This window comes from Rattus rattus, chromosome 16 (assembly GCF_011064425.1).
Source record: "Rattus rattus isolate New Zealand chromosome 16, Rrattus_CSIRO_v1, whole genome shotgun sequence".
NCBI classification, from domain to species: Eukaryota; Metazoa; Chordata; class Mammalia; order Rodentia; family Muridae; genus Rattus; species Rattus rattus.
The window spans coordinates 30,394,205-30,412,397 of record NC_046169.1 but is presented as its reverse complement, the minus strand read 5'-3'; the positions used below and the strand labels follow the sequence as shown (position 1 = coordinate 30,412,397).

At 50.8% G+C, this 18,193-nt stretch overlaps 1 protein-coding gene across 1 annotated transcript in view; it reads left to right on the top strand.

The window, feature by feature from the left end:
- The window catches only part of Mlxip (MLX interacting protein), a 58,352-nt gene extending 40,486 nt beyond the window's left edge, over positions 1-17,866 (top strand). Inside the window, exons 2-17 of the mRNA XM_032886415.1 lie at positions 2,775-2,881; positions 3,577-3,662; positions 5,584-5,673; positions 6,050-6,091; positions 6,313-6,484; positions 7,171-7,260; positions 7,751-7,842; positions 8,777-9,431; positions 10,220-10,341; positions 10,448-10,601; positions 12,020-12,144; positions 12,691-12,789; positions 12,898-13,025; positions 13,213-13,336; positions 15,777-15,906; positions 16,507-17,866. Coding sequence (XP_032742306.1) covers positions 2,775-2,881; positions 3,577-3,662; positions 5,584-5,673; positions 6,050-6,091; positions 6,313-6,484; positions 7,171-7,260; positions 7,751-7,842; positions 8,777-9,431; positions 10,220-10,341; positions 10,448-10,601; positions 12,020-12,144; positions 12,691-12,789; positions 12,898-13,025; positions 13,213-13,336; positions 15,777-15,906; positions 16,507-16,628 — 2,338 coding nt within the window. The 3' untranslated portion in view covers positions 16,629-17,866. The remainder of the gene's footprint in view (positions 1-2,774; positions 2,882-3,576; positions 3,663-5,583; positions 5,674-6,049; positions 6,092-6,312; positions 6,485-7,170; positions 7,261-7,750; positions 7,843-8,776; positions 9,432-10,219; positions 10,342-10,447; positions 10,602-12,019; positions 12,145-12,690; positions 12,790-12,897; positions 13,026-13,212; positions 13,337-15,776; positions 15,907-16,506) is intronic.
- The last annotated feature ends 327 nt before the right edge of the window (positions 17,867-18,193 follow it).

Here is an 18,193-nt window from a genome sequence, read left to right as displayed (position 1 = left end):
AGGTATGATTGGCCTAGGTTAGCCTAGTGGTTAACTCTCAGAGATCCTGACGGGACACTAGCATCTGTTTCTTCCTGGAACCATGGGTCTAACATAGCTCTCTGTAGGTCTTTTGAAGCCACCTCTGAGATAGTTAGCACTCAGTCAGACCCTGTACTGATGAGCACGTGGCACAACCAAGGGATCCCGCGCGTCACAAGGAAGGTGTTTTTAGTTTAGCTTTGTTCCTTCATCGTTTGTGTAGTAGAACTGCACACCGGCCAGACCTGAAGTTGCTGAGGGCCTTGCTCAGGGTGGGGAGGAGGATTGACTTTGTTGAAGACAGGCTCTGTCTGTAGCCTTGTCTGGACTAGCCCACCGCCCTAATGAGCTCCATTTCTGTTACCTCATCATAGTCACAGGCCAAGCAGGGGCAGCGCCTTCCCTCTTCTTGGCCTCAGCTTTGGTTTTAGCTCCTGCCTTGCTGTTCTCTCAGTCAGCACCTGGGATGGCACAGGCCTGCGTCTGTCTCATTTGTATCCTTCCTCAGTGCTTAGCTCTTTACTCACACAGTAGGTGCTTAGTGCTTCTCGGTGAGTAAATGGAAAGCCATGGCCTGCAGCTGCTTCCGTAGTCTCAGGCATTGTTCCTGGATTTGAAGTAGGTACAAGGCATCCTCTTTTCCATGTGTGCATGTGTTTGTGTGTGTGTGTGTGTGTGTGTGTGTGTGTGTGTGTGTGTGTGTGTGTGTACATATACATACACAGACATACCTCCAACTAACCCTTATTGAAACCACTATGGAGGGGATGGCATGCTGTGATTGTACCCAGAAACAGAAGCACTAGGACAGCCCCTTACAACATAGTTGCACAGCTGTGGACTCGAGGCAGGACAGGCTCCACCCCCTTAGCTTGGCCTTAAGATCACAGAGGGAGCTGACGAGTTCTATGGGTGGGTCAGTCATGCCTTTGGAGTGGCAATTGGAAGAGGAGGAAGCAGGGAGACTCTTGCGAGGTTCTGACCTTGGGGCAGAGACTGTGGCTATCGTTGTGTTCCCAGATGCTAACAGGGCGTGTTGGGACACTTTCTAGCGGTGGGACACAGCTCTCTTTCCTTTATCTTTTTTCAGAAAATACTTAGTTTTATTTTATGTGTATGAGTGGTTTGCGTGCATGTTTATAAATGCATTGCACGTCCGATGTCTGTGGAAACCAGAAGAAGGCATCTGATGCTCTGAAACTGGAGTTACAGGCTCTTGTAAGCCGCCATGTGTGGGTCCTGTAAACTGAACACCAGACCTCTGTGAGATGAGTAGCAATTACTCTTCAATGGCTGAACTATCTTTGAATGGCTGGGGCCACCTCATTCTCATCACAGCCCTCAGCCTGGGCCCTGATAGTGTGGGTGGAGAGATGAAGAGTTCTGCCAGGGATTCAGCCGGGACACCAAGCGCCCATACATAGCTTACATACCAAGCTTCCAGTTCACTTTACACCTCACCTCTTTACCTGCTTGCACTTCCTTTCAGGTTCACCTTATGTCTTGCGTCTTTAAATGCTTCCTTGACTGGCCCATCTCTGCCACTCACATGGCCTTCGGAGTAGGTTTGGAGAAGGGGTAGGGCTATGCTATCAAATGGTTGCTCTTTGGTGCCTCTATGAACTGAAGACAGAGTCTTACTGTCTCAACCCATGAGAAAAAGGAGCAGCCTAGGAGAGGCCGGCCCTGGCCCAGAGCTGATAGCGTAAGAGACCGAGTAGAGAGAGTAATGGCTGTGTGTGTTAGACGCCGAGCAGAGGGGTTCCGGCATCTCAGGGCTGGCGTCAGAGCCCCCATTAGTGCCATCTTTACAGTAGAGTCCATCTCAAAAGTTTCCAAGAATTGGATACTGGAGCACTTGATGCTCTGCTAGAGGACCCAAGTTCAGCTCCCTGTACACATATCAGCTGACTTACAACCTCCTGTAACGCCAGTTCCAGAAGACCTAAAGCCCTCTTCTGGCCTCCGTGGTACCCACACATCTCCCCCACCTCTCTATGCCCCCCCCCACATATTTATAAATAAATCTAAAGAAGTTCTTGTACAGTAAGTTGAGAGCACTCACTGACTAGGCTAGTAACAGGCAACCTGAGCTCCCTGGTGGCACAGCCATCTTGGCAGCTCATGTCCCAGGTGCTGTGCCAGCAGCTGCCTCTGAGCAGCTAAGAGGAATCACTTTCTGATGGCTTGAGGTGGGCCAGTGGTGACTGAGAACAAAAGAAGTGGGCTAAGACCTGTTGGGGAAGAAAGTGCCTAGTTTCCATTCTTAATCTGTGTTAGTCTAGGCTGGCCTTGAACTCACAGTCCTCTGCCTCTACCTCCTGAATGTGGGGATTAAAGATGTGTGCCAATATGCCTGGCAATGTATCTTTTCAATGTTTAATTATAAGAAACCTAATTTAAGGGACTGGAGAGATGGCTCAGTAGTTAAGAGCACTGAGGTCCTGAATTCAAATCCCAGCAACCACATGGTGGCTCACAACCATCTGATGAGATCTGATGCCCTCTTTTGGTGCACCTGAATATATGGGATCCCAAAGAATACAAGAAACCCCCATATCTGATCACCCTCTGCAGCATGTCCCCTAAGTCTGAATGTTGTCACACCCTACCATCACCAGATGCTCTAAAGAAATCCCAGAATGACTGTTCTGTGAAGCCTGGATCAACCCAGGGTTCTCCAGTCTAGAATGGTTAGGTGTAACGCTTTTTCTGAAGAGCGACTGACTTTCCCTCTTTGTTCTGTTTTCCAGTGGGAAATTAGTATCTCCAAAGTGGAAAAATTTCAAGGGCCTGAAGCTCCAGTGGAGGGACAAGATCCGGCTCAACAACGCCATCTGGAGGGCGTGGTATATGCAGTGTAAGTCGCCAGCCAGGCAGTGGGTGTGCTGTGCTCCACGGGCTCTCGGTTCTGTGGCATCAGAGCTCTACGTCTTGGAGGCCTGAGCATCTTGGGTCTATAGCCTGCTCCTAAAATACATTTTCAGTAGAAGCTTTCTTAAGTAGTCTGTGTGATGGGAAATCAAGCCAGAATACCTCCCAGGAAGCAGGGCATTCATCAACCATCAGGCACAGTCACCCAACAGAGCATAGAGTCTTGAAGGACTCACATATGTGAGCCTGACCACAGTATATAGTGCATGCTGGGTACTTGGCTCTAAGGAGTAATGGGCTCTTTTTAGGAGAGATGGGAGAATGTAGCCAAGAGGTGACATTTGAAGAGCCAAAGAACAGTTTCTATTTCCAGCAGTTTAAGAAGACATGGACACCACCGCACAGCTGGTGTCCCTTGGGTAGCTTGAGGACGGGAGGAGCAGGCTGCAGGGCGGGGCAGGCTCTTCCTGCTCACTGACTGCCTTAGTGTTGATGAGCAGCTTTGTTTCTTACTGGGTAATCCATTACTGGTATTCGTTGCCTTGGCCTGCGTGCTTTTCTTCCTCAGAACTCTACATTTCTCCAGTGGAAGAAGGAAACAACATCCCGGGGGTAGCAGTTTGGGTAGAGCTCCACCAGGGATCTTGGTACAGTTACGATGTCTCTCTTCTCCCAACCCAGATTTGGAGAAGCGCAAGAATCCCGTGTGCCACTTTGTCACCCCACTAGATGGCTCTGTTGATGTAGATGAACACCGGCGGCCAGAGGTATTTGACTAGCAAGTGATTGAAAAGAGGCTAGCAAGAAACACCCTACCAAAGGGCCTTGCTCTGTGGTGGAAACTGTCGAGAACAGGGAAGCCTGTGCTGTCCTATTAGTCAGCATGGCCTCAGGGAAGAGGGGTAGCCTTCAGCAGTTTCCAGCCTCCAGAGAGTCTGTCCTGTTGTTGTAAAAATATAAAAAATAAAACAGGGGTTGGGGATTTAGCTCAGTGGTAGAGCGCCTTGCCTAGGAAGCGCAAGGCCCTGGGTTCGGTCCCCAGCTCCAAAAAAAAGAACCAAAAAAAAAAAAAAAAACAGTCTTTTGCCCGCTCTAGGTCAGGCACTGTGCTGCCCCGAGATATCTGCTAGACATCTTGGCGGAAACACATCCCATCTCCACGCGGCCGTGCACAGTGTCTCCAGCCGCCGCACACTTTCCTACACTCAAACCATCACATAAAAACACACAGCACAATAACTTTCGGCCCAATTGATAAGATATAATTGCCCACGTAAACATACAAAGCCCAATATACATCCATCCCTTAAAAACATTTGTAACAATCTGTAAGGTACAGCATGGAATCTTAACGTCACCTGCCATATTGTCCTGCCACGGCTTCTCTCCTCCTCCTCTTCCTTCAAACTTTTCTCCTGCCCATCCTTCCTTCTCGTCCAATGACAGGCCTCATTCTATCTTGTACCTGCCTCACCTGTGACATCGTCCCACACTGTCCTTAGACAAACTCACCTTATGGGACCTCATTCTCTGCGTTCACTTAAAATTGGTATTTCTTCTGAGAGTTACTGAGGAAAGACTGGCGCCGGCCAGTCAACAAAGGCCCAGCCATAACTCAGATCAAGAGCACACACATAGGCTTTAGGTTCCATCCCCAGTACCACGAGCAAAACAACCACTCTAGAAGGTGGGGAGAACTCAAGGTTCTCCACAGCAGCTGGAGATACAGAGTAGTCGATAGAGTGCTTTCCTTGCGTGCACCAAGCCCTGGCTTCCATTTCTAGCACCATACAGACTGAGCGTGGTGTCAAAAACCTGCAGTCCCCGAACTCGGGATAGAGAGGCAGGAAAGTCAAAGTTTAAGGCCATTCTTAAACATAGAGGCCAGGCTGAACTTCATGAAACCCTATCTTAAAACAAACAAACAAACAAAAAACCAAACCAGCTAAACAAAAGCTTCAGGTAGGAGATAAGGAGGTTGAAGAAAGGGCAGCTCATTTTTATTTTGTCTTATCATTTTGGTACTACTAAAGGGTAGAGTCCAGGGCCTCTTACATACCATTGAGCTATACCTCTACCCCCAGAGAGTAAATTTAACAAAATTATATTAGATTTATTTATTTGTGTGTGTGTGTGTGTGTGTGTGTGTGTGTGTGTTCGTGTGTGTTCGTGTTCATGTGTCACAGCATGTATGTGGAGGTCAGAGGACAACTTTTGACAGTCCTTGCCTTTCACCACATGGGTCCCAAGGATCAAACTGAGGTCATCAGGGTTGATGGGAGGCACCTTACCCACGGAGCTATCCTACCAGCCCTCATTTTCACTCTTTGAGAACATGGCAGCTGCTACTGGAAAGGGGATTTTTGGGCCTCCTGTGAATTTCCTTAGCAGCCTCGGACAAGGAGGAAGATCATCTCTGCCACCTACCTCTCTGTCTGAGTGCTGTGTGCTTACCCTGTACCCAGTGCAGAGTCACCCTTGGTGTCATGGCTGTCGAAGATACGTTTTTAGCTAGAGTGTGAGGAGAGGTAGGCTCAGTGAGTGAAGCTGTAGTTTCTCAAACAGCATGGGGATTTTCTGACCAAGAGAACCATCTGAGACCACTCCAGTGATGGATACTGGGTGTTCATGGGCTGAGATTTGACCGTCATCCAAGACCTGCTCTTCATTTTGGCCTCTTGGTTATAGGCCATCACCACAGAGGGCAAATACTGGAAGAGTCGCATCGAGATTGTGATCCGCGAGTATCACAAGTGGAGAACCTACTTCAAGAAAAGGGTATACACTGGGAAGGGCTCTCAGAGGAGCATGTTCTGGAAGCTCTGGGGTGGGGGTTGGGAGTTGGGGAGATGGGGGATGGGACTGCATTCAGAACGTGGCCTGAGACCCCAGGCTCCACAGCTGCCCCATCAGTCACAGAACATGGACAACATTGGACCTAACATCTTAAGCCCCAAGTGGTGACTTTGATACCCTCAGTCACGAACAGAGCAGTTTCCTTCTCTGTGCCCACATCCATGGGATGGAAGCCAGTATGATCCCATTCCCCAACTCACTTCCCAGAGAGCTCGCTCACACGTAGGGAGATGAAGTTGGGGCATCCCAGAGCTCTGAGTGGCTGCCTCCTCTCTCCTCTCGCTCCCTTTGCCCACAGCTACAGCAGCACAAGGATGAGGACCTTTCTAGCCTGGCCCAGGTGAGTGAGCTTGACAAGATGCAGCCTCTGTGCCCCGAGACCCTGTAGTGGGAGGCCAGACACAGGACCAGTTCCTCACATACTCTGGTGGGTGGGCTAAGGGAATAGCTCTCAGTGCCTCCACCCTCTTGCCTTTTTTCAAGAAGCAACCCTTTAATGCATGCCAGGACTGAGAAGGTAGACTCAGCTGCCCTTTGGTTCTTCTTCCCTGTTGGCACTAGGACGATGACATGCTGTATTGGCATAAACACGGGGATGGCTGGAAAACCCCAGTGCCCATGGAGGAAGACTCGCTGCTGGACACAGACATGCTCATGTCAGAATTCAGCGACACCCTCTTCTCCACACTTTCCTCACACCAACCAGTGGCCTGGCCCAACCCACGAGAAATAGGTAACCAGTCTCTGTCCTTGGACAGCCGGCCTCTTTCTCTGTGTGGATTCCTCCAGGCCAGGCCTGGCCTCCAAGCACCTCTGAGAAGCTGCATGGCACTTAGTTAGGCTAGGCAAGAAAGGACAAGGATTGCCCAAGCTCTCTATCTGAGGGTCCTGTGTAGTCCGCATAGGAGGGGACTGGAGTTGGACCTCACATGGTGGTCATTGTTCTTTTAGTTCCACTGTGAGAAAGGATCAGAGTCTGATCCAAACATTTGTACATTACATTTCTGATACTGCCTTAGTGTGGGTTATGTCGGTGCCAAAGCCTCGACTGTACGGTGAGAACTACTGTGCCCGACATTCCCCCTGGAGGCCTTCAGTCTTCTGAGTCCTCGGGAAGAGCTGCAAATGAAAGTGAGAACAAGGACAGACGGTTGTGGGACGTAGAGAGGGGTGGAAGGAAGGTTGGAGCTACTCATAGCTCATGATGAACCCAGCGCTGTCTGTCCTTCCTGCCTCTCTTCTGAGGGGAGAGAGAACAAATCTAAGAATGGCCACAGACCCCCAAGGATGTAGAAATCCCATCCAGCTCTACTACAGATTTTAGGAGGGCCGGGAGGGTCGGATCAGAACTGAAGGCATGTGTTCCTTTGACCTTATTTGAGGTAAAATGTTCCCCTCTCTCCCTCGTAATTATCGCAGCACATCTGGGAAATGCAGACATGATCCAGCCCGGCCTGATCCCTTTGCAGCCCAACCTGGATTTCATGGACACCTTTGAGCCTTTCCAGGGTGAGGGCAGAGGGTACCGTGATACTTGGATCTCCCTTGCCTGACCCGCGTCAGACTTGTGCCCCTGTTAGTGAGAGAACGGTTGGACATCGGTGTAAAGGGAGGACTTACCATTTTCTAAAACTGAAGATTGCTTTGGTAGTAACTGCAAAGCCTGGGACATTGGAAAGAAGTAGGCATCTCAGAATGAGTGCTTGCTTCCTGCTGGGAGCTTCCAATTGGCCTTATTGTGAGCACTTCCTCCAGTAGACAGCAGAGGGCACTGTGACACAGCCACCACCCAGCAAAGCTTCTGCATTTACGTCAAGCTCCTTGAGCTCTGCCTGGAAGCCTTTGGTATTTCAAGTGGTCCAATCAGAGTCCTCTTTCTATAGAACAAGTTATCTTGGGGAGGTGGAGTTTGGGTCCAGACCCTGTTTGTGTGTCATAATTCCAGAGAACGGTGAGTTCATGGCGTTCAAAAGATCCCCCCCCCTTTTTTTTTTCTCAGAGCTCTTCTCCTCCAGCCGATCCATTTTTGGCTCCATGTTGCCTCCTCCTACGTCAGTACCTGCTCCCGATCCAAGCAGCCCACCTTCTCAGGTAGAGGAAGCTGGGGAACAGACATGGCAGGTACAGGGCTATCATCAGACTTTACAACCAGAGCTAGGAATGTGTAACCATGAATTAACCATATGCTGGGCCCATCGCTGGATCAGTGCTGAACACACACGAGTGTGCAAAGATGTTGTGGGACCCTCTGTGAAAGCGTTCTTAACTCCCCACTAGGCCGAACTATGCCAACAAAGCTGTTTTCCCTGCATAAGGGCTCCATGAACTTTGTTCAGCCAGCCCTTTTCTAAGACAAGTTTCATTGCAGAAGAAAATTATGGGTCACCAATAAAAATGTGTTGTATATTGTTTTTACTTTTTACCTAGCAATTAATAAAAGGTACTTGCACGTGTTAGCACTCACAACTGAGTGATGCATAGTTCTATGCCCTGGGGGAGCTCTCAAGTTCGTGCTGTATTCAGTCACCCAGTAACCTGACACCTTCCCCACCTAGTGCAGATAGATAATCATTTCTTGTGTAGACTGAGATCTGTACAGGTGATTCCTCATAGTTTTCCACTCAGGAAGAGCTGGTCTGACTGGAAGACGATACTTGATGCTGTCCTGGGGGAAGCCCTGAGCAGCTGTAGTCTAGGCTGCTTCTGCTCTGTAACAGAAGATACCAGGGACTGTGGGTAGACCTACACTAGACTCTAGAAACCAGATATCCCTAGGGTACTCTCCAGCTTTGTCTAAGCTCTGTGTTATCAGTAGTTCCTAAAGGAAACAAGACCCCTGCTGACACTGGGGAACACAGATCCATTTCCCTAGCATAGCAATGTGTTCGGCCTGGGAAATAGCACTTTTGTCCCTTGGTCCCTCAGTCCCCATGTCCACAGTTGGGTTTTGTGCTGTGTAGTGCTAAACAGTTAAAGCTAACTATTCAGTTGTAGCTTTGTTTCTTCATGTCTCTTCCTTCCTTAGGGGAACATCTTGCCAAATCCAGCTCTCCCTCCTGTGAGCCTGCCCAATAGCCTCATTGCCTCTTCTGCAGCCCCCTCCCTGGATCCCACAGAGGGGCAGGGTTGTGAACGCACATCCCAATCTGTGGACCCGTTTATTCAGCCTGCAGACTTCGGTCCCTCTGAACCTCCATTGAGTGTCCCACAGCCCTTCCTCCCTGTCTTTACCATGACCTTACTTTCCCCTGGCCCTGCCCCAGCACCTGTTCCCACTGCATTGCCCTTAGTTTCTCCGCCTGCCCCTACCCTCAACCCCCCGACTCCATCAGCTTTCCTGCAGACACAGACGTTCGCTGGAGTCAGCACATCGAGCCCTGTCATTACCCACACAGCCTCTGCAACCCTTACCCATGATGCTTCTGCTACCACCTTCAGCCAGAGCCAGGGCCTTGTTATCACAGCGCACCATCCAACCCCATCCCCATCCCCCTGTGGTCTGGCACTGTCACCTGTACCCCAGCCACCAGCTGTGGGACCTCCCCAACCTCATTTAACTTTTATACACCCCAAACCTGTGTCCTTGACTGGAGTGAGACACAAGCAGCCCCCCAAAATAGTGCCTGCTCCCAAACCTGAGCCTGTGTCCTTGGTGTTGAAGAATGCCTGCATTGCTCCAGGTGAGCTGTTGGGGGTGTGGCCAGCCAGAATCGCCTAGGGAGCAATGCTCCCCTTTCTCTAAGGCTTTGAGTTAGTAACACCTCCCTTCCCACCTAAATAGGACAGAGCAGTATGGATAGTTCAGACGTGCCATTCTTCCTTCTATTCTGTATGTTTAAAAAGTAGTATAGTCCTGATCTGGCTGTGGTGACCCATACCTGTAATCCCAACACTGGAAGGGTTGCAGCAGAAGAACTTGAATTTGATGCCAGTCTGAGTGACAGAGTAAGTCCCGGCCGGTCAAGGTTGTATAACGGGACCGGGTTAAAGAGACTAAGATTGTGTGGTGAGATGGCCCAGTAACGGAAGGCTCTTGCTGCTAAGTCTAACAACCTCAGGGGCCACATGGTGGGAAGAGAATCAGTTTCCACAAGTTGTCCTTTGACTTCCACACATGTACCATGGCACATGCATGCCTGCACACGCACACACACATGCACACGCTCATACATACAGAATAAGTAAAATATAACTTAGAAGCTAAAATAAATAACAATAGGAGTCTTGACAACATAACTCGAGCACACGTGGTCATGAGTGTCTCTTTCTAGGGGTTATAGTGTCAGTCTTTCAAGTAAAAAGTACAAAAATATTTCACATGCCGTGGGCTTCGTCTCCCTGCCCCCTTGGTGAGGAGCCACATGCTCACCAGCAGGGCGTGTGCCCTGGTGTACCTGGCTGCCTGCAGATTAGTAACAGCCCGGCCTCTAAGGTCAGGCCCTTACCTTCACCTCTCTTCATCATACAGCTGCCTTCTCAGGCCAACCACAAAAGGTGATCATGACATCAGCTCCTCTGAAGAGAGAAGGGATTCTAGCATCTACTGTGTCCCCATCCAGTGTGGTCATTGCCTCTGCTGCCATCACCAGGGTGAGAGCACTGGCCTAGGCAGTCCTCTAGTCTCCTGGAGGGGCCTGCGTTTGCTCGGCTCTGGTCTAGAGCAGTGGTACAAGACCCCTCTGCTGTTTGTCCGCAGGCTTCTGGAGTCACGGAGTTCCTCAGCCACAGCACGAGCAGCCAGCCTAGCCCTGCCTCTCGGCTCTTCTCTCCAAGTGCAGTGCAAGACGCCCTGGTGAAGGGCGAGCAGGCTGCACTGCATGGGGGTCCCCAGGCCCCTGCCGCAGGCTCCAGTGAGTACTCACCTGAGCAGATTATTCCGGGTCAGGGAGCCACTGACAGGCTCCCACAGTCAAGCCTGGGCCCACAGAACCTCAGTCTGCTCATAGCACAATCTGGGGAAATGCTTCCTGGGGGGCTTTAAAGGAAGAAAGGGTGGCAGGCATGTCACAGCAGGGGTAGGTGGTGCGCTCAGGAAACCACACTCAGAAGACCTGGCTTGGAGCAGCCATTTCCATTCAGAAAGGGAGCTGAAGAGTCTTGTCCACAGTCTGGAAAACTTGAGCCTAGGGTTGCTGTAGCCATGAAGCCAGCAGTTTCTAAACCACTGCAAGTCTGTGGCCAGGTTCATATCTTACAACTGAGGACAGTCAGGACTGGTTTTGCCTGTTGACTTGTGGGGTCAGAAGGTCAGGGGTTAGAGGTCCTATGACATCAGTATTGGGCTGCAAGTAAACTCAAGTCCTTCCAGTGCCATACTGGGAGGAGAACTGGACACATGCACAGAGCAGCACGCAGTCTGTCACTGTCCTCCTCCTCTTAGCTAAAACCATGGCTGCTCCTGTAGGTCTTACTTGGGAAGATGGGACTAAGAAAGGATTTCCAGCTGAGAGTGGTTACTGGACTTGTCCAACAGAAGGTTCTGAAGAATGGCACTCTTCAGTCTGGAAAGATACAGACTCAAGACATGAGTCGGTTTTCTAAAGTTATCCAGGGAAAGGAAGCTAGCTGCCCTTTCCTGTGGGATTTGAAGCACAACACAGAGATGTGCACTGAAGCCTGGCAATGCAGCATAAAATGAAGGAACTGAAGCATTATTAGAATGAAGTGAGCTGGGCTAGGGAAATTCTGAGAGGACCTTGGCAATGGCTCCCAAGAGTCAGCAGTGAGTGGGGCAGAAGCCTGCGTGCTTTGTAATGCTCCAGTCTACTGTGTGGGCCAAAAGGAGGCAGGCAGTCCTTTTTATTAACATTTCAGAACGAGGGGGAGGAAGTAAATATGTAGAATTTAAAGAACAAAAAGAAAGCAGATGTGTGTGCTGAGCACACGAGCTAGGAACCATTGCCTTAAAGCCTCTAATGCCCTGGCTGCCTTGGGGTGGCAATTTAGGGCCTGGGTTGGCAGTTCACCTTTTCCTCTGAGCAGTTTGACACCTGGGATGGGGCAGAATCTAGCCATATTCTACATCTAACTTCCTGTCTCAGGTGTTGCCTTAGAAACAGCAGCTCCCCTTTGGGATGTGGCCAAGGGTTTCTCTACTACTCCTCTGGAGCAGCTATAGAAGGTTTTAAATGGACTTCCAAGCCTGAGGGCTTGCTTGGAGTCCCTCTGGTTGGTGAGGCCTGCTGTGGGCCAGAACAGGGCGGGCTCACTTCTTGTTTTTCCAGTCCCCTTCTCAAGTGCCTGCCTGTTAAGAGTGTTTTCTTCTCAGGTCGTGACTGCCCCAACTCAGGCCAAGCCTCTCCATGCCCATCAGAACAAAGTCCCAGTCCTCAGTCTCCCCAGAACAACTGCTCAGGGAAATCTACAGACCCCAAAAATGTGGCTGCATTAAAGGTATGGTTTACTTCTCTTGGATCTTGGTTTCCTTGGAGAGGAAAGAGACCATCAGGAAGGGAGAGCCACAGATCCAGCTCATGCTGCAACCCCAGAAACACTGATTAAATTGACTGCAACCGTTTCCAATCCTACCAACAAGCCCATGAAGGTTGAGGCCTGCTCAGAGCTCTGGGTGGGCCTCCCGGGCCAAGGGACCATCACATAGTCCTCATACCGTAGTTGGCTGCATGCAACCTTGGCCACACCAGTTGTCTGGAGGAGACAGGACTGCAAGCACTGGGGTGTAGAGAAGTGGGGAGTCTGGAAGCCAGGGGGCAGAGCACGTAGTGCTTCCAAGCCCCTGAGTCCTGCCTACGCCTTGCTGGCTTCTCTTACAGCTCTTTAGCCATTGCCTCTCCTGCAGTTTTCTGACCCTGGTGTGTCATGTGCCCCAAGATACCAGTCTTTCTTGAGCTACTCAGCATTGTTCTAGGCAGTAAGGAAGAACAAGTTGATTGTGTTAAGCCTGGCTTGTGTCTCAGTAACCAATCGATTCCCCAATAGAACCGGCAGAAGCACATCTCAGCTGAACAGAAAAGGCGTTTCAATATCAGGATGGGCTTTAACACTCTGAATAGTTTGATCTCCAATAATTCCAAGCAGGTAAGTCGCTTGAGAGTGTCAAGACATGGCGGCGATAGTGCACTCACTGTTCCCGTGTGTCAGTGGCCAGCTAAGTACTGCCACGTCTCAGCCACCTGTTCTCCACAGACCAGCCATGCCATCACACTGCAGAAGACCATGGAGTACATCACCAAGCTCCAGCAGGAGCGGATGCAGATGCAGGAGGAGGCACGGAGGCTGCGGGAGGAGATTGAGGAACTTAACACCACCATCATGTGAGGTCCCATTTGAGTCCTCTCTGTGTCTCAAAGCAGAGGAGACCTTTGTGGCCTTTGCTACCTGTATCAGCAGTTTGGTTTCTGGTCCTCCTCCCATAGGCCTCTGACTGTCTCCTCTCTGTATGGCCCCCAGCCCCTCTATCAGCACCTACCCCACAGCATCCCCTGACCACTGTTGTTTCAGCTCCTGCCAACAGCTGCTGCCTGCCACAGGAGTCCCTGTCAACTGCCGCCAGTTTGACCACATGAAAGACATGTTTGATGAGTATGTGAAGAGCAGGATCCTGCAGAATTGGAAATTCTGGATTGTATCTTTGGGTTTTCCTTGCTCTTTCCCTCTATGCTAAAGCAATAGACAGTGCTCTTGGACACCCCTGGAAGGAAGGTTCTCGTCAGTGACCAGGGCTGCCAATGCTGTTTTCTGTCTCAGAGAAGAGAAGGCTCTGGACTGGCCCTAGGGGCTGGGAGACCACATCCAAGAGCTTGGCGGGAAGGGGTAGGCAGGCAGGTGACCTGCTTCACTCTCCAGATCTCTGGCAAGCAGAGGCAGCAGGGTGAGGAGGAGGAGGGCCTGACAGCCTGGCAGCCAGCTCAGCCCCTCCCAGGCAGAGAGGGGGAGCCCTCCTGGAAGCCAGGGCTCACTGAATTTCTGAGTAGCCAAACCCCCCAAGGTGTGATGGTGGTGATACACTTCTTCTTCTACTCCTTCTCCATCCCCCTTCCTCTTCCTCTTCCTCCTTCTCCTGTTCCTCTTCCTTCTCCTCCATCCCCCTTCCTCTTCCTCTTCCTCCTTCTCCTGTTCCTCTTCCTTCTCCTACATCCCCCTTCATCTTCCTCTTCCTCCTTCTCTTGTTCCTCTTCCTTCTCTTGCTCCTCCTTCTCTTCCTTTTCCTCTTCAATTCTAATTCTTTTTCTTCCTCCTCCTCCTTCATCAAAATTTGTGGGTTTTTTAATTATTAATGTTTAATTATATATAAATGTGCAAATTGAGTGTAAGTGCCTAAAGAGGACATTGGATCCCTTGGAGATGGAGTCATGGTTCGTCGTGAGCCTCTTGACACAAGTGGTATGAATTGAACTTGAGAGCGGTTCACACGTTCTGCTCTACAAGAGCAGTGCACACGTTCTTAGCTGCCAAGCCATGCAGTCCCTTGGTTTGTTTCTTGAGAGGAAGATCTTTGTTGCCTAGGATGATCCTGAACTTCTGAGCTCAAATGAGCTTTTGCCTCAGCCTTCGAAGTAACTATAGACAGGATTTGGAACCTACCACCTCAGAGTTTTCTCTGCCTTAGTGTCCCCTGGTCCTAAAGTATGTCCACCCAGGTGCCAAGACCTGTCATCTGGCCATGGCTGCTCTGATCTCAGCCTTTGAGACGGCAGCCTGCTCTGTCTGAGAGGATGGGCAGCACAGGACCATAGGTCAGTCAGTGGGAAAGACAGTAGTATAGAAAGAGAGCACACACGCATGGTGTGGGGGTGGGGGGAGACTGCTCAAGTGTGCCTGTGCGTGTGTTTGTATTTCAGAGACCAAGTTTGTTATATTTTGTTTGACATTTGAGAGTCTCAATTTGTAGTGTAGGCTGGTCTGGAACTTACTTTGTAGTGCAATGCTGCATGGCCTCTGTCTTTAAACGTATGCCATTCCTGTCTGTGAATTTCTATTTTTATTAATATTGAGGATGAAGCTCAAGACTTCACACTACTGTCTAGGTAAGAACTCTGTCAGTGAGCCTGTAGCTTGACTCAAGATGGCAGTTGATACGCCTCATTCCCTGGTTTGCTTTGCTATCTTTCTTTGTCTTTAGTGGAGCCTGGTGGCATAGTGGCTGCCTTAGTCAGGGTTTCTATTCCTGCACAAACATCAGGACCAGGAAACAAGTTGGGGAGGAAAGGGTTTATTCAGCTCACACTTCCACATTGCTGTTCATCACCAAAGGAAGTCAGGACTGGAACTCAAGCAGGGCAGGAAGCAGGAGCTGATGCAGAGGCCATGGAGGGATGTTTCTTACTGGCTTGCTTCCCCCGCCTTGCCCAGCTTGCTCTCTTATACAACCCAGGACCACCAGCCCAGGGACGGCACCACCCACAATGAGCTGAGTCCTTCCCCCTTGATCACCACTTGAGAAAATGCCTTACAGCTGGGTCTCGTGGAGGCCTTTCCTCAACTGAGGCTCCTTTCTCTGTGTTAACTCCAGCTGTGTCAAGTTAACACAGAGCCAGCTTCAACAGGTGCTGTATGCCTCATTACTAGGCGGGGTAGGTACTGTAGGCATCAGAGTTCAGGAGAAACGTTTGTGTCTCCACTGGGCCCCCAGAGCCTAGGGAGCTCTGCAGGGAGTACTGAGCTTACGGGCTCCAACTTCAGGCACACACTTCGCCTTGAGTGCTGTGTGCTTCCCCTGCTCCTGCCAGCCCACATCTCCTCTCTTCCATATAACTGTCTCCTGTATCTGACTAACCTGTGATCCACATCCGCCTCACTGTCCTTACCCCTGTGAGGCTGAAGAAACTTGTTTTCTCTGTCTTCTGTCCGCTCAAAGGTCATTCATAGGAAGAGCAAGTAGTTTAGCCTCCCGGCAGGCACATCTTGCCTGGCAGTAACTGGTCTGTCCCTTCCTCTCTGATGAGCTTCCTGTAGGCAGATACGAAGGGAAGTCAGCAGTAAGCCCGGCTTGCCTGAGCCTTCCTTTATCTGTGTGCCCTCTGCCCCCCTCCGTGTTCACATGGTCCTTAACCTGAGTCCTGCAGTTCAGCATGATCATCAAGCCGCTGTTTGAGTCCTTCAAGGGGATGGTGTCCACCAGCAGCTTGGAGGAGTTCCACCGGACGGCTCTTTCCTGGCTGGACCAGCACTGCTCTTTGCCTGTCCTCAGGCCAAGTGAGTGTGCAGTCCGCACTTTGGGACCTCATGATGGCCCTGGAGGGAGAACAGCCCTTACCTGGACGGTGTTTAGGAATGGTTAGACTCTATTGCACAAAGCCAGGCCAGCCATGCAAGAGGCATGAGGATAACACTGAAGGGATCCTCGAACCTGAAAGCTATGGGGGCCAGCGTGGGTCTCTGAGCTGCCTGCCTGTCAGTAGACCTGCCAGTCTGGTCAGATCCAGCTGACTTACTGAATATTTACCATTTGCCAGACTGTTTTAGGTGAATTTAGTATTTGATTATTTAAGTTCTTATCTAGTTCTAAGGCTACCATATATAAATATGACAGAAGTTTGGTATGACAACGGGTGCACACTCTGGCAGCAGGAATAGCCTAGAATTCTTAGGCTACCTGCAGCTCCTGCTGGATCTGCACAGGCAGGGTGTGAGATTGGCTCCCGGAATAGGCTTCCTCCACTCTTCCCTGCCGTTGAACTCTGGCCATCATCCTTGGTGCTTGGGAATTACTGTATAGGGTTACATGCGTGAGTTTGCATCCTCTCATTCTGGGGCTTGTGTGCCCGGCTGACTGCGGCCTTCTCTGTCTCACAGTGGTCCTGAGTACCCTCCGGCAGCTGAGTACCACCACCTCCATCCTGACAGACCCATCCCAGCTTCCAGAGCAAGCATCAGAGGCCGTTACCAGGATTGGCAAGAGATCGGGGGAGTCCTAAGCTTAGTTGGCATGTGACTGCATGAAATGCCTGGAGATGCCCCTCCTACCCTTCCTGACACCGCCTCAGGGCTGCCCATTGCACTGTCAGGATGCCGTGCTCAGGTCTGAAGCAGGTTTGAGGCCTGCCAACAGCAGTATCCCATCCTGGGAACCCTTGCTGTGACCTCCTACTCTGTGACCTCAATCATCAGTCTCCCCTGCATTTGGGGTGGCCCAGACAAAGGGAAACATCGGCTGTTCCAGTCCTGTCCTCCTGGTGTCATGTGGTGTCCAGGGCCCACAAGTGCAAGACAAGGAGACAAGCCTGTTGCCGCAGGTGGGGTCATCCAGGTCCTTCAGAATTCCTTTCCTGCGACTTCCAGACTTGGCCCGTGTCACGTCCTTGTCTACTTGTGCTCCACTGGCAAGCCCTGCAGTGTTTGGCCTCTGTAGCAGCAGTGGAGTCTCTTCATTTCTTGCAACCCCACTGGCACCTAATCCTCTGGGCTACTGTTCCAACCTCTGCAGAAAGGAATGTACCCTCCTTAGTGGATTCCACTGACGGGGAAATCTCCACAACCCCTGAGCCACATGGAAAATGGTGGGTGTGGAGGCCATCTGGACAGGATGAAGGCAGCAGCCATTCAAAGCTGCTGTGCTGGCTCAGAAACTCCCCAGGCATTGTCTTCTCTATGTCTTAGTCTTATCCACATTGCTGTCGGTCGCCATGACGTTTCAACATTGCCAGGGCCTCGGCCTAGAGCCTCTTAGGCCTCCCAGATGGGGCCCTTCTGGGCCTGTTCTCCACCCACTTCTACTCTGCAGTTGTGGAAGAGGCAGATACACTCCTGGGATGGTCTCCCTTGGTCTCAGCCCTCCAAGGTCACACTCCATGTTGCTGCTGTCATCCTGGTCTTTTATCTGAAGTTTAGCTGGAGCTCCAAACCAGGACAGTTCTCAGACCAAAGATATCATCTTACTAAAGTCTGTTTCATCTTGTATGAAGAGGAAGAAACAAACTGCTCTTAGGCAAGATGTCAAGGAGTCAGCCCTTGAAACTATCTCCAGGCTAGCTGGTAAGGTGCTGTGCTCAGATTTGAACCAGTGGAGTTTGGAGGGTGGCACGTGTCTGAAGGTTCAAGTGTCCCGATGTGTGTTACAGATGGTGGAGACAGAAGGGTTAGGGGAAGGGGGCACTTGACCCTCATCCTTCTCTGCTGCCTCTGAGAGGCTGCAGGCGGTATGGTGTGGTATGGTGCGGTATGGTGTGGTATGGTGTGGTATGGTGTGGTACTCTGCAGCACTCGGCCCAGTAAAGGGCACCTCCTGGAAAAATGTCCTGCCGTGACACCTAGAGCAGGCAGCAGGCTTTTTCTTGGACTCTGTCCTGGCCTTGCCTCACCATGCTGCCTGTCCTGAGAAGACCACACGAAGAGGGGAGCCCAGGATGACCCCTGAATTTCTGATCCATTTGGAAGCTCCTGCTGATGCCTAAGCCTGCTCTGGACTAGGTAGTTAGAGGACAAAGAAGGGGCAGGGGCTGCTGGCCAAGTCAACATTTATGCTGAGCCCCTAACCAATCGC